Source organism: Schistocerca gregaria, chromosome 7, assembly GCF_023897955.1.
Source record: "Schistocerca gregaria isolate iqSchGreg1 chromosome 7, iqSchGreg1.2, whole genome shotgun sequence".
NCBI classification, from domain to species: Eukaryota; Metazoa; Arthropoda; class Insecta; order Orthoptera; family Acrididae; genus Schistocerca; species Schistocerca gregaria.
The window spans coordinates 319,182,479-319,199,305 of NC_064926.1; the positions used below are offsets into that span (position 1 = coordinate 319,182,479).

At 38.4% G+C, this 16,827-nt stretch overlaps 1 protein-coding gene across 3 annotated transcripts in view; it reads right to left on the reverse strand.

Annotated features, from left to right (window-relative positions):
* LOC126281849 (sterol regulatory element-binding protein 1) overlaps positions 1-16,827 on the reverse strand; it is a 100,380-nt gene that overhangs the window by 59,052 nt on the left and 24,501 nt on the right. For all 3 annotated transcript variants that reach the window (XM_049981104.1, XM_049981106.1, XM_049981105.1), the window contains exons 9-11: positions 6,965-7,146; positions 1,562-1,810; positions 327-736 (exon numbers count right to left, since the gene is read on the reverse strand). In XM_049981104.1, the coding sequence (XP_049837061.1) occupies positions 327-736; positions 1,562-1,810; positions 6,965-7,146 (841 nt within the window). The remainder of the gene's footprint in view (positions 1-326; positions 737-1,561; positions 1,811-6,964; positions 7,147-16,827) is intronic.

A 16,827-nucleotide genomic window follows, 5' to 3' on the forward strand; every position in this document is an offset into this window, starting at 1 on the left:
AAAATACTCCCAGACCACAAGAAGAATGTAATAAATACAGTTCCCAGGAAAGCAGGTACTGAAAACTGTATGACTGAACCATCAGTTCACTGTTGCAAATACCAACACAAATTATCTGCTGAAGAAGAGAATGATTGGTAGAAGAACACTTAATGTTCCAAAATTTTCAAACTAAAATTGTTTTTAATGAAAATATTACATTCAAATAGTTACTGCACGCTAAAATTCAAAAGATAATTGATTCTTGTCACTACATTTGCAACACAGTATGTATAAATCATATTTTTTTAGGAACTAAAAATCACAGAATAGTATTTATTACTTACTTGTGACATGAAATGCAGATGCATGCTGATGTTTGGAAGCGGTAGCAGCAACAGCATTTTCCATAAGTAGCTGGACGTAAGTGAGAACATCTGCTGTCTGGGTACGGCGATATGGTTCTGAGATCTCTGACATCTGAGATGTAGTTCCAATTAATGGAGTGTTTCCTGCACCTGGTGCAGCCAAAGTTTGTAATGCACACAGAAGAAGGTGATCACGGTAAGCACGTGCCACACATGCTACTGGATCAGCACGTGAGCCCAGTTGGCTAAAAGGTGATGGTGCTGCAGCAGCAGGTCCATAGATCCATCGACCAGATACAACAAAGCGATGTCCATATGATGTAAACAACCACTGAAGTCTTGCAGGAACTTGGCTACGGCATACATTGCGTGCCAAACCAAGATAATACCTATATGGAAGACAAGATGTGCCCATTAGCTAGTTATATATACCTGTAGAAACTAATGCTTCAAAAAATTAGACTGTCACACATGAGATTCACTAATTTTTTGTTTTAAATGTCTTAACAATGCTGACTTACAATATCACTGTTTCCACATATAACAAAAGCAAATACACAAAAACATGTAATGAATGAAATCATTAGTAACAGAGAACTTGCACGAGTTAAAAATGGAAAAAGGGTAGGAGGAGAAGATAACAGGGGTTTAAGTATCTATCGACAATGACATCACTGAGACAGAGTACAATGTCCAAAAAGCAAGGAGTGGGAAGAAAATATCTTGTGTAATTTTCCAAGGATCCATCTGGGCATTTGCTTTAATCAACTTAAAGAAATCGTAAAAACCTAAATTAAGATGGCAGTAGGGAAGTTTAAACTATGCTCCTTTCAAATGAGATGCCCGAATGCTTACCACCAGGCCACCTTGCTTAGTGATTAATAATAGAAAAATAGGGTTGAGGATAGGTCATGTTTTTGTTGGAGGAACCATAATGCCAAACATTCTCCGTGTTATTTAAGGAAATGACAGAAAACTTAAAACAGGGCTGACAAATCAAAATATGAACATGGCGAAATACAAGTCTAGTGTCTTACATTAAACTACCCAAATAGAAGATCCAAGAGAGGATCTTTATATGCTTTAAATATTTGAAAATGCACATACTTCACTTGTGATATATACTACGCCACCTTCTCCTTACTCTGTTACAGTCATCGACAATAAACAAGAATTTTTTGTAACTTTTAACCACTAACAAGGATGTATCTCACCTGTTCAGTATCTGCATGAAAGAGGGGCATGATTCTTTTATACGAAGTGCAGCTGCAACATATACATCTGCCATTTGCTCCACAGTTAACAGATGGGCAGCTGCTTCAGACATATTGACAGCACTCAGTGCCAACATAATGCCTGTCCAATGACCATCTGCAGATCCTCCCACAAGATGTAACTGGTTCAGTCGATGATACACTTGTGACAGGTCACGAGCAGAATTAATGGCCTCCCGTCGTGTTGAGCTAGTATAAAAAATGAAAATGTCAACATAACAAATATATCATGCTAATAAAATGTACATGCAGTTCCACAATAAATATTAAATAAAGAAAAGAAGTTTCATAATTTCATAACAGAAGGGTAGTTCCGAATATAAACTATCGGAAGCATCTCAAGCGCACATCATTTGAAACTTGGCTACTAACTTAACATACAGTATCAGATCACAGTAATCCGATTTAATTTTTGTAAATCACTTGTCCCACAATTGCAATTCTTATAAAATTGAATGACATATGAAATCAAACAAATATCTTCTGCAGATGGAGACTACATTTTGCAATGGAAGTAAAATACTATATGGTGATAGACCTCTTTTGTTTGGTCATGTTATCATTAACAGTGATTGGGAATCAGGGTTGCCACAAGTATCCCCAAATGAAATTCCCTGATTTACAGACAAGTTTTAGCATTTTTCCCAGACAAGTTTTGAGGTCTCAAGGGTAAGTACAGACATAAGCTGAGAATCCATCTTTGCAGCTGTGGTACAAAAAAACAATAGTGCCAAACGAGAAAATATCTAAATAAAACTTGCAAGCAGACAGCATTTCCTAATGTGAGCAAAAATCTTAAGTACTAACAGCAACATCTTTTGTAATGAACTGTTTTTAGATAGGGAAAGCAAGCCAAATGGTGTATATGTTTCATTAAGACCACTGATATTATTTTATTTCAATAAAATGAAACAAATTTGTTGGCAAAAATACGCATTTCTTTGGAGTCACAAGACAGATTTAAAATATGTTACTGATTTCAGAAAAAAACATCAGAAAAAAAGGCCTCCTGAAAGAAGTGTATAAGCCAGTGAAGAGATGTAAACCAACAATATAGGTGACCACCAATAAAATGTTAGTTGTTCTATGTTCATTATTGTCAGTTATCAGCCAATGTGCAACGTCTATTACTTTACAAGATATTATCTGATTTTTCTTTCAGAAATATTTAAGTACATAGCTTACTGCCAGCGACTGCCACAATTTTCTCCTTCCTACCGTCCATATTTTGTAATATATAAACTACTTTTAAAGTGTCAAAATGTACTAGAACAGATAAAACATCTATATAATACCACACCTTACAACATACTTGCGATGAGACAGTTGCAATTTCTGAAATCCATCACCCATGGCCTCTGACCTGCTGAGGAGCACTGCAGTCCTAGGTCCATGGTGCACTATGCCACACAAAAACAGTGCCGGCCTGCAGCCAGGTCAGTGAGACTAGATCTGATGGGCAGGATCTGCACGTTAGTGGGAAACGATGGGCTTCAGATCAGCAGGCCCAATCCGTTAGAGACAGACGCAAAAATGGCCTGCGGTTTTGGGCTTTTATGGAAATCCACTAGCATGGCCAGCTATTCAGGAGTCACAGATAGCATGTTGATGAAATGGGACCGCAGTGATCAATCTACGCAAACAGATAACTTGTGCAAGTACTGTGAGAATCAATAATAATGAGGATATGTAGCAACTCACCTTGAACATGATTGCTAAGCTGCATTTTTTTTTTTTTTACAGGCAAGCAGAAAAGACAATCGCACTCAAACAACCAAATTTTTGGCCATAGCCTTTGTCAGAAAACGAGCGCACGCACACACACTTTGACGCAATCACTTATGACTCATGGACACGTGAATTCCATCTCCGGCCAGTGTGTCTACAGTCTCTGAGAATCAGATCCAAACAAACCAGTCCTCATGCCTCCCTGCCTATCGTTGGCAGCTGTTAGGCTAGCGGCGACAAGTGGTGGCAGCACTGACTGCAAGTTGAGGCGAGTGGTAGGAAGGGGAGAAGCACTAGCAGTGAGGGAGTACGGAAGCGGCACATGTGCTCAGCTGCACCCAACCAGTGATAATGCACGACATCTCAGTAAACAAACCATCTCATCTACTGAGTGCTTTCCAGTTGTCACAACTACTGACAGCGTTGGGAGAACCAGTCATGACAATTCCACCTGGTGTGCAAGACCATGTGAAATACCCTCAGATTTCAGGAAGAAAGTTATAATTCCAATTTAGTGTTAACTGTTTATTATGTTAGCCAAATAATGATTTGACATTTCCAGCACATATTCATATAAAATAATATGCTTAAATACAATCTGAGTATATACTGTTGGACATGGGTCATACTGATCATCAGTGCTACAAGTCCTGAGCAATCTTAAACTGCCCCTGATATGGATGCAGACTTCTTGGTGTTGGACGAATGATGGTAGTGTTAGTACAGTTATTCACATGTATCTCAACAGATACTGGATGCACAACTGCACCAACAAGGGATACCACAACTGTAGATACCAGGGTCATTCTTCCTGCAAGGTTCAGAGTTCCATAAGTGGATGGGACTGCCCATTATCATGAGCACCTTTGTTAGGAGAGTGATGGAATCATCCAGTGAATTTACAGCTGTCTCGACAAGGAAGTCCATGTAGAGAAGTATGGTCCCTGGCAGTCATGTCCAGGATGTGTAGGTGGCACTGCTGGCAGATCAAACATGGCTCTGAGCACTATGGGACTTAACATCTGAGGTCATCAGTTCCCTAGAACTTAGAACTACTTGAACCTTAATAACCTAAGGACATCACACACATCCATGCCTGAGGCAGGATTCAAACCTGCGACCGTAGCGACAGCTGGCAGATCAATGGTGCTAATTGTGTGGGCATAGGGGCCACTTTACATTGGCTGGTTTGAGCGATATTCACTGCTGTCATCATATACAGATGAATTAAAATAATGTCTTGGTTTTGCATAATGTATTGTTTTGCACAGAACATGATCGACATGCTGTAGCTTTCCAAGTGGATAATATTTTCTACAATTTCATTTCATAGCATAATGGCTACTCTTCTTCAGCCTCCTCTCCTCCAGATGTTATTTACCTTTATCCTGTCCAATGTAGTTACTCATATCGTGTAAATGACATGTCCACTTCACTTCCAAGTTCTCTAACTTCCTCACTTACTATAATGTTCCCACACTCCAAATTTCCAAATTAACATGGACGTCATCTTTTTTTTTCCTTTCTGGTAATATGCTCTGGAGTAGTTACCATTTGCAGACAGGAATATGGAACTATTTTACCTAATCTAGAACTCTTCCTCCTTACTTTTGTTTCTTATTAGAAAACAATAAGGGGTTAAAATTTATCCTCGTTGTTTAGGACGACCAAACACTGTGGATAATTTTCACAGTCCCAATATTTAAACATTCTAATTGACACAAAGAATCTTGTGAATAATACTGTGGCTATGTAGCAATATAAATGACATTGACAGAAAGACAGCAATATTACCCAAGGAGTCAATTTTTTTATGTTCCTGGGCCAGGTAAATATTTTTAGTGCCCATCATTTCTCAAGACGCAAGATGAAAACTCCAATTTCATGTCACATTAAATTGCAGACACACATTAACCTTGTAATGAAATCTGATCTGATGACTATGTTATGAGAAATGAAAATCTGCACGCTGCTTATCAACAGTGGCTGTCTACAAACAGCAAACACCATTATTACATTTTTCAGCACACTACCCAAGAAGTGTAAAATACAAGAAAGCATATGAAATGCAACAAGCAAAAATGAATAAATTATTCTGTTATTTTCTTTATATTGTTCAAAATATAAAATAAAAACAATTTAAATTTTGTCAGAGAGGGGGGGGGGGGCGGGGGGGAATGGGCAGCAACTATTTTTGTTTCTTTCTAACTGCAATTAGCTCTCCAAAATATACAAAGCACCAATCACAAAAGCAGTAGCCAATTGATGACGCACACAAATTCGCACGCTCATATCCCTCTTCATTCTGGTCATATCTAATAGTGTACACAAAACACAGAAGCAAAAGTCTTTCGTGAAACCACATTAAAGAGACTTGTTACTGATAATCATTATAAAATTGTGGTACATGAACCTGTAACACAATGTTGGTTAATACACTAAAGTTGGTGGTCTTCGTAAACAGAGAACAACAGGCACAAAATCTACAACTGTTTGCTAAAAAGATTACTCGGTTCTGGGACATCCTGGGTGAGACAGAGGTCAGAAATTGTTGTCATGTTATGGAGCATCTTGAAGAGGAATGTTTATGTTTATCATCGTAAGACTGTGCATCTAGTACTGATAAGCATATTTCATGCAGGAGTAGCAACAATTCTTGAAAGCCCTTTATAGAGACAGCCTTCTTGAAAAGCAGTGTTTATTCATACATGTGAAATTAAACTGTAACAACTGGAAGATATAAGGGGAAGTTTCCGGCTCTATATAGCTATAGTACCTGATATGTTTACTAAGGTCCTTGTGTAATAGATGATTATCTGGGCAATCTGATGGGATGGCTGGGGAGGGAAGATGACAAGTGACTAATAATATAACTTGATTTTGAGAAATGAAGAAACCACAGAACAGTTGCTTAATCCACAATCTTACTGTGTACATGACTGGTTTTGGAGCAAGTATTCCATCATTTGGGTAAAAATATAAAATCTGTGTCAAAAGGGCAAAGGGACAAAAAACCTTTGGTTCCATGACAGCACCCTGGGGTGAGGATGACCTCAGATGATTAAGTGATTTTATTCTTTAATACCAGATGATTGAACATTGGTATTCTGAAACCAGTCCTGTGCATAAGAAAAGATTGTGGATTAACCAATTGTTCTGCGGTTTCTTCATTTTTCAAAACGGACTTTTACAGTTGCAGCTGCCCCATAAGGACAGTATGTAATATCACTTGAAAAACACTAAAAATTACAGACAATGAAACTCCCCTGTAATGTTTATATTGGGATGGAGATGCATCAGACAGAAATAACTGATGACAAAACCAATTAATCACAGTTTCTGTAAGGAACAAATGTGGCACAGTGAAGGTAACAACCAAGGTTCTGAGAGGGTATTTCATTCAAAAGTGAAAAATATAAATGCAGAGAGAAGAAATGTCTTTAATGTGTAAGAAGCAAATATTACTATCAATGTTAAAATTGAGTTTACTGTTACATGGATTATGTCTATCAGCCTATGAGCAGAAAGGGTTGACCTGTGTTCATAGCTTTACCATATTTTTGGAACACATTTTCAGTCACAATCTCTCTTTAATTTCTGGATTAATGGTCTTACCTATCAGCAAAAAAGCCACCAGCATGTTTTGCTAACCAGCGGCCAACCCAGAGTCGGTGCAGCAGTTGTCTTAAAATCTGCCATGCTGTTGATGACAATAACTCGAGCTTTGAGGCAGGAAGTGGTTGACCAAACGCAACAAGGCAACGGCGAAGTTCCTGTGTAGCTGCAGGTAACTCACCCTAGAAAATTGATGGCATTACCACAAAATATAAATAGCTAAGATCTCAGGTATGTAATGTATTACATGTATCTTAACACACTTCGAATTTTATTTGCAATAATTATTTTAAAAAACTATTTTCATAAAGTAATAGAAAGGGGGGGGGGGGAATCTGTTTTCAAATTTCTAAGTTATAATTTACATGATATAATCAGTTATAATTTACCTGTTCTGAGGCATCAAGGGATCACCAATTTAGTACTGGAGAGCAGCACGGAGGGTAAAAATCGTAGAGGGAGACAAAGAGATTAATACACTAAGCAGTAGGTACTGGGAGATGATGAAGCTTGCACAAGATAGAGTAGTCTCTGCTCTGAAGACCACAACAACAACAATTTACATTACTGAAGAGAAAAATGAACAACATATTATTTACACAGATGATAAATTCTGTTACATGAGTAAAACGATAAAGAAGAGACATGACATTCAACATCAAGGTACACAACATAATGAGACAGGCAGCAGGAAACACCTAAAACAATCAAAAAAATTACAATCTGGCAGATGAATCTTTGGCAATGACAGCTCAGTACCATTCCTTTGCTGCCTAATGATAGCAGCAAGCCAAGCAACGATGAATAACTCGTCAGCAGGTAGAATGATCCACATTGCTCCAAAGTAAAACATATGCTGACAGCTGTGAAGCACAGCAGTGAGTTTTTTACAATGGACAATTATTGGTGTTTCACTTTGTTTAACTTGAAAATTAGATTGTTGTTTACTTCAGTTTTGGTGTTTATTCATTTTTATTTCATTTCAAAGCACATTCCGTCTAACAAACATTGTAAGCCCAACATGTGAAATGAAATGGAAGAAAAAAAATCAATCTGTACAGCCAGGCCACTGAATTAATGTGCTCAGTGAGGAAGTAATTTGAGAAAGCAAAGAAAAAAGTTCAGAATTTATTACCTGTTGCTTATGGTTTAAAGAGATCAGAAATAGCTTTAAATATAAACAAAAACTCTGCTGTAACATTAGGGTACAAAAGGTACAATATGGGTTGTGATGAGAGTGTTACAACAAAGTTACATAAAAAAGCAATCGAGGAAGAGGCAAGTGACAGCTTTGGACAATTTTCAGACAGATGCCATTCATTGTCATCTATGACTACTATAAGGAAAGAGTTATCAAACAAGATTGAAACTGCTCCTGTAGCTCCAGAAAGACATCCTTTATAAAAGTAGCAAATTTTCATTGTATACAGCGCTGAGAGACACAAACTTCAGCTACTTAGTTACTAATGGACACAAAACATTAATGGAAAAGACAAATGCTGTTACATGGTGATGCAGATTTCTGCAGAGGATTGTGGGTGTGCCATCTGATAATATCCGAGTACATGAAACTTGGGCTAACACCAGTCACTTAAACAGAGGTTGGAGTGATAGCACACCCAAAAGGACAATAGCAATGCCTGTTGGAGAACGAGAGAAATACATAGAACATTTTTGTGTCAAACTGCCTTTCATTAAAAAAACCACTTGATTAATGCGAAGGGATGAATAAAAAGGTAGGTGATTAAAATGATAGGATGAATAGTGTAGTCTCTCTCAAATGGTTCCAAACATCACTATGAAAAATATCATATAGGCAAAAGTCACCATCATGGATAATGCCCCAGAGAAGATTTGAAGAAATCTGAATTGCTCAAGGTTGTGGCACAAAATAAACGACAATTTCCACAATATATCATTAATGAAACTGCTGAAAGACGTGCATGAAATATTTCAGATACCTACATATCATTATCTTTTGAATGTTACTGAAGACATGTGGGTATAAATAAAAAATAACAATGAAAATTTCACCCTCTGTGAAGTTGAGATTCTCTCCTTGTGAAAGCTGTGAGTCAAGCAATAAGTGAGACCTGGAAGAAAACAGTGAACAGCATTGTTAAGTGTGACCAAACGAGAAGCAAAAAACAGTGGCGTCACTGAAAATTAATTGTAAAGCTGAGGAACGAAATGACCATTTGTAGGGACCAGAAAACGTAGCATCTATTTTTCGCAAAATTCACATCAATTTTCTTTGTTTGTAAATGATTAGATGCACAAATTTAAAAGGTTGTCATGATGTCTTAGTGAAGACAAACAAATTATTAGCTATCTGAAACAGACTGTTAAAAAAGTGCTGATTGGGAACTTTTTGACTGGAGTGTTTACTTTTGAAAAAAACTTCCAACACCTTTTTCTTCCAAAATGGTCTTGGTTTTCTTCGTTTCGCTGCATTCAAGCTTCCAAAAATGATTGTTGCGTTGAAAAGCAGCAGCATTTTCCCACGAGTTAAGTGAATGTGTCTCCGATATAAGGTGTTTTGAACATTATTTGTCTTTTCCTGCTGAATTTGAAGATCAAAGAATCTGCACACTACTAATTTCAAGATTTTGTGGATATTTCTAGCCCTATGATCCATACTTGACAACGCTACAGATAGAACTGACAAGACACTTAGCATGGAAGTAGAACCAAATGTACAGCAACTCGATTTTAACGTTAAGGGAAGAATTTCATCACCATAAAAAATAAATAAATAAATAAATAAAAAATAAAAAAAACAAAAACAACCACATTACAGATTTTGTTTCCCAATTGCTATAGCGCAGAGGGCAGGCACTATAGGTTATAGTCACAGATGGCTGTGAGTGTAAAAAGACTAGAATTTTGACCACAAGAGGCAAAGGAGCAGTGCAGGGAAACAAACCGTGCCTCTATTTCACTGGGCTGCAGTCTACAGCAGAACTGACACACTGTCACAGGCATCACAATCTCTTCTGATGTTGTAAAGGTCATAATCGAAATCCACGATGGACCAGGATTAATTGCTACATTTATTTAAGAAAAGAAAAAGAGCAACGCACAACACAAAGCATTCGGGGATGGCTACCATGCGACTGCACGTTGAAGTTAGCAGAGTATTGTTAACGATGTAGTTCTGGCCCGACCTCTAGCGGTATTCAACTACAGTTCAAAACATCAACCAACAAATTTTCCACATCAGAACTGCCCGCATTATACTATCTTTTGAGGTTTGGTGAACAAACAAACAAACATACGTTTCTTTCTTATAAAATGCTAGGTTCCATTGCTGCGTACTACATTGCATTATGCAATGTGTATCTTAAACAGACCATTCAACCGTCCACATTGGCATGACACCAGATCATTTAGTGCATTGATACATCACTGTCTTCGTACATTACATTTTCCAAGTAAGTTCTTGTGCACATTATCTTTCCAAATTGGGCTTTGCCAAATGGTGTACAATGCCAGTAAATGCTTACATTTTCAGTATTGTGTACGCAGAAAATAAAGCTGTTTCAAACTATATCTGATACATGGCTATCTGGATTCCATTCACTATGAAACAGAGACTATTAAGTGATTCGTGGTTTCACATTTTGAGGCAGAATTCGCATCTACTTAGGATTTATCACAAAATGCGAATTATTCCGGTCCTTAAGCATATGGCATCATTGGCTGCAAGAGCTCATCTGGGGGTTGTTTGGCCATCAGGTACAAGTCTTTCTATTTCACATGACTTCGGTGACTCGCACAACAATGAGGATGAGATGAAATGATGATGACAATACACACGCCAAGTCCCTGAGCAAAGAAAATTTTCGAGCCAGTTGGGAATCAAACCTGGTTCCCTTCTATCTAGAGGCAGTGACGCTAATCACCAGACCACAAATTGCAAACATACAACTGGAGGGAGCAGTGACAGCTCATGCACTGCAGAAGGAAATAATTCTGAATCAGATTCTGTGAGCAACATTACTAGTGCCATAACTGGCAGACAGTCAGGAATTTAAGAGGAAAGCAAGCCATCGGTCAATCACCACAACACATTATAACTGTCAGTGTACTGTACTGATAAGATTGTCCTGGAATAATGTTATGGAAGGAAGGAAGACAAAAGGGAGAGACATACTCTAGGAAGAATATCACATAGCACTGAAAGACATTACACTGAAGGAAGACTACATTTTCTCAGAATTATTGAGATTTTTAGGTGGCAAAGTTATTCCATCTGGCACACAAGATAGCCGACATATCGTCAGACTTTCAAAAAGAATGTCATAATTACACTTCCAAAGAAGGCAGATGGTGACAGCAATGGATATTACTGAACCACCAGTTTAATAGGTTACAGTTTTTTAAAAATTGACACAAGTTATTTACTGAAGGGAGTGAGATAGGGTTGCAGTCTATTCTCAATGTTTTCAATACGTACAATGAGTAACCATCAAAGAAAACAAGGGAAAATTTGAAAGGAAACTGAAGTTCAGGGTGAAGAAAATTAAGCTTTGATGTTTGCAGTGGTACTGTAATTCTGGCGTAGATGGCAAAGAACTTGAAAGATCAGCTGAATAAGTGGATGTTGTTGTTGTTGTCTTCGGTCCTAGGAATGGTTTGATGCAGCTCTCCATGCTACTCTATCTTGTGCAAGCCTCTTCATCTCCCAGTACTTAGTGCAACCTACATCCTTCTGAATTGGCTTAGAGTATTCATCTCTTGGTCTCCTCCTACGATTTTTGCCCTCCACGCTGCCCTCCAATGATAAATTTGTGATCCCTTGATGCCTCAGCACATGTCCTATCAACCGGTCCCTTCTTCTAGTTAAGTTGTGAGAAACTCCTCTTCTCCTCTATTCTATTCAATACCTCCTCATTAGTTATGTGATCTACCCATCTAATCTTCAGCATTCTTCTGTAGCACCACATTTTGAAAGCTTCTATTCTCTTCTTGTCCAAACTATTTATTGTCCGTGTTTCACTTCCACACATGGCTACAATCCATACAAATAGTTTCAGAAACAACTTCCTGACACTTAAACCTATACTCGATGTTAACAAATTTCTCTTCTTCAGAAACGCTTTCCTTGCCATTGCCAGTCTACATTTTATATCCTCTCTACTTCGACCATCATCAGTTATTTTACTCCCTAAATAGCAAAACTCCTTTACTACTTTAAGTGTCTCATTTCCTAATCTAATTCCCTCAGCATCACCCGATTTAATTTAACTACATTCCATTATCCTCATTTTGCTTTTGTTGATGTTCACCTTATATCCTCCTTTCAAGACACTGTCCATTCCGTTCAACTGCTCTTCCAAGTCCTTTGCTGTCTCTGACAGAATTACAATGTCATCGGCGAACCTCAAAGTTTTTATTTCTTCTCCATGAATTTTAATACCTACTCCGAATTTTTCTTTTGTTTCCTTTACTGCTTGCTCAATATACAGACTGAATAACATCGGGGAGAGGCTACAACCCTGTCTCACTCCCTTCCCAACCACTGCTTCCCTTTCATGTCCCTCAACTCTTGTAACGACCTTCTGGTTTCTGTACAAATTGTAAATAGCCTTTCGCTCCCTGTATTTTACCCCTGCCACCTTCAGAATTTGAAAGACAGTATTCCAGTCAACATTGTCAAAAGCTTTCTCTAAGTCTACAAATGCTAGAAACGTACGTTTGGCTCTTTCTTCTAAGATAAGTCATAAGGTTAGTATTGCCTCACGTGTTCCAACATTTCTACAGAATCCAAGCTGATCTTCCCCGAGGTCCGCTTCTACCAGTTTTTCCATTCGTCTGTAAAGAATTAGCGTTAGTATTTTGCAGCTGTGACTTATTAAGCTGATAGTTTGATAATTTTCACATCTGTCAACACCTGCTTTCTTTGGGATTGGAATTATTATATTCTTATTGAAGTCTGAGGGTATTTCGGCTGTCTCATACATCTTGCTCACCAGATGGTAGAGTTTTGTCATGACTGGCTCTCCCAAGGCTGTCAGTAGTTCTAGTGGAATGTTGTCTACTCCCGGGGCCTTGTTTCGACTCAGGTCTTTTAGTGCTCCGTCAAACTCTTCACACAGTATCGTATCTCCCATTTCGTCTTCATCTACATCCTCTTCCATTTCCATAATATTGTCCTCAAGTACATCGCCCTTGTATAAACCCTCTATATACTCCTTCCACCTTCCTGCCTTCCCTTCTTTGCTTAGAACTGGATACTGTCCACAAAGGTGGTTGCAAGATGAAAATCAACCAAAGGTAAACAAGGGTTATGGACTGTTGTCAAATTAAATCAAGTGATGCTGAAGGAATTAGAATAGAAAATATGACACTAAAATCAAGTACATCAGTTTTGCTATTTGGGGAGTGACATAACAGATGTGACAAATTAGAGACAATGTAAAATGAAGACTGGCAACATGAAGAAATGAGTTTCTGAAAAATAGAACTCTGTTTTAGTGTAAAGAATTTTTCTGAAGGTGTACGTATGAGTGTAGCCTTGTATGGAAGTGAAATGTAAATAATTCAGACAAGAAGCCAATACCAGCCATTGAAACGAGGTGCTGCAGAAGAATACTAGAGGTTATATGGGTAAACTGCATAACTAATGAAGTGTTACTGAATGGAAGTGAGGAGATTATAAGTTTATGGAATAACTTGATTAAGGGAGTGGATAAGTTCTCACTACACATCCTGGGGCATCATGGAATTGGGCAATTTGATAATGCAGGGAACACAAGGAGGTAAAGATAATCAAAAACTTTCTAATTACAAGTACAACTAAACTGAGAGTATTTTATTCCCTTATGCAAACTGTCATGACATACGGATCAGAAACATGGACAATGACAAAAGCAGACAGTAACAGCCTAAAGGTATTTGAAAGGAAAAATCTTACAAAAAATCTATAGGCTTGAGAGAGAGGCAGAAGGTTGGAGAGTGAGATACAACCATGAAATACAAGAGCTTTTACAAGGAAAAGATATAGTGAAGAATACATTGGTTCGAACATATAGAGAGGATGATGGAAAGACAGGACGCCCAAACGAATAATGAATGCCAGACTGTATTCCACCAGAAGGAAGGGCAGACTAAGAGCTAGATGAATGGACAATGTGCTGATCGACCTTGCCAAGATGGGGATCTGTGGATGGAAGAAAAAAGCTGAGAACAGGGAGATTTGGAGGAAGATTACTGAGGAGGCCAAGGCCCGCCAAGGGTCTAACTAACTTTAACCTGGGAGTCCGTATGAGATTTTGACTCTGGTTTTTATGCCCTGAAGTGTTACACCTTTGTACACAATGTGACCCACAAATAAGCAAAGGCTGCCTGACTGTAATGACTAAAGTTTCAGACTGGCAATAACTTCTGCAAAGTGTGTTTAACCAATGTTAATCAAGAGAAAACTGAAATTAGAATCCGCACTGTAGACCCCTTACATCTGACTGCGTATGTAAATAAATTGTAGCTTATGGTTACAAATTGTGCTGTGCAAATTTTTTTCTTTCTGTGCCCTACGTTACCCAACACTTGAAAAACTGTGATCTTGTTTGGTAGCAGAAATTATTTAAATGTCTGTCAGCCCTAGTACATGTATCTTAATTCCACACCGATATGTATAGATGAAATTGTTACATAATACAATTGTGATCACTGCTCAAGTTAGGCTAATTCATCCCACCTTTAAATATAATTAAAAATGGATGGGGTAAGTTTTGAGAAAGCAGTTCTTCAGTGAACACATGTATGGGTATGGAGAACGAGGAAAAGATTCATAATAAAAAAAAAAGATCCTGGGAGAAGGATAATAAATTCGTAAGACCGCTAGTGTAATTAAATAAAATATAATGAAGAATGTTCATGCACAGCATAACTAACTTCATGCTTAAATACATGCCTTCACATCCTCACCAGATAAGGCAGATAAAGAAATTTAAATAAATATTACTATTACTTCCTGCAACATGGTCTTACATGTGGAAGTTACATTGGCATGAAATGGCAAAAAAGTTTGAAAATAAACTAACTTTTGCAGCCGTATGGAATATCCAGTATGAATTGTGTGCATTCCCTCTTCTGTATTAGTACAGATTGCATGCACTTGTCCACATTTCTACTATGGCTGCGTAACGTTTAAAGAGAACCTTGTTGTCCTCTACCACATCAAGTCAGAATATACTGATTCTAACTGTGAGCCCATCTCTTTCCTTCTACACAGGGTGGTCAGAAACAGTTTTCAAGTGGCCCGTCAAATACAATCAGTGTCAGTTGATCTCATGGAGCAGATGATAGCGCACATGACTGCTGAGCCTTTGGCTCAGGTTCGATCCTTACTACCCTCGCACATTTAATTTTTGTATTGCTCTTTTGTTCGTTTGCAGGAAACCAAACGAATAACACATCTGGCAAACACTGTATCCGGCGAGCCACTCAAATTTGCACACATAACAATACGGTTGGCTGACTTCAATGCTAAACTTGGAAACTACACAATGTACCAATTTTTTTTCTTAACAATTACTTCTCAGCAAAACCTACTGTGCAACACCCTTAAAAGTTTTTCAGACTGTTTCTGACCACCCTGTGCAAAAGCAGTAGTCAGGTGCGTGATTCTTGATTTGAGGTTTTATGAAACTTCCTGTGAGTAGATTAAAGCTTTGTATGCAGTCAAATTTCAATTAGGCATGCCAGTGGCTTCTTATTGATGAATCACATAGCAGACAAAGCCACCAACTTCTAAAAAGTACATGATAAAGATGCACTTACAATGTCACAGATAAGACAGTACAAATAGTAACAATATCAGTCCCTGAGCATAAAATACATGACATAATTCATAATCATACATGAAAATAAACTTCCTACTTACAGACTCTTGTTTGTATCACTCGCACAAACACTACTCGTTCAAATAATTACATAGATCGTGCGCAACTAAGGTGTTAAATGTGCAGCTTTCAGCACTCAACCGAACTGTCTAGCTGCCTTATCCAGGCAGGCGCACTCTACTCAATTCCCCCAACTAGATTCAACAGGCCGAAACACTTTGCGCGGCACGCATTGCTGCAGCAATGCCGAAGGCATGAGAAATGCTTCGTTCGCATTATCAAATACTAAAGCTGTCAAAGAACAAAAGTTATGTAAAGCATCTCAGCATACACCTACTCCTAGAAGAGCGACCTTATGCGAACATGGTGCACCATGGAACAGCACGAATAGGTGAACCATTGCAGTATGCTTTCGGCAGATGAGTGGCATAGACATCTTGTTTGCGTCCTGTCTACAGAGTCGTGAGTGCGCTTAGTTTGTTTACTTCTACGAGGCAGCTACTATTCGCGTCCTTTGACACTGAGTCATTAAGGCTCATTCCTACAGAAAAGCTACTATCAAGATCAGCTTCCAGCTCGACCACGCAAGACCACGAGCATTTGAAATCTTGACAAAGTTCAAATACCACCATGGCACATCATCGGTATTCTACTATCTATCACAAGTAGCATTGTGTACGTCAAGATGGTCTATGACGAGTTATGTCACGTTGTTGTGCGGTGAGCAATTGTGCAAACACTCTAAGTTCAAACACTCCAATGGTCACATCGGGGCAGTTACCGCTGATCATGCAGGCTAGTAGGATTATGCACACTAAGAGTCTTCGAACTCCCGTTCAAAGTGGCACTGGACATATTTACTGCAGTTTTCCCACAATATGGGACGGTAATTAACCACGTGGCCGAAAAATGGAACACCTTTGAAACTTACCCGGTCCTCAGAGGTGTCCAACAAGTCAAAACTGAATTAAAGAAACACGTGCCATCCTACTGAGTCATAGGTGGATGTCGAGC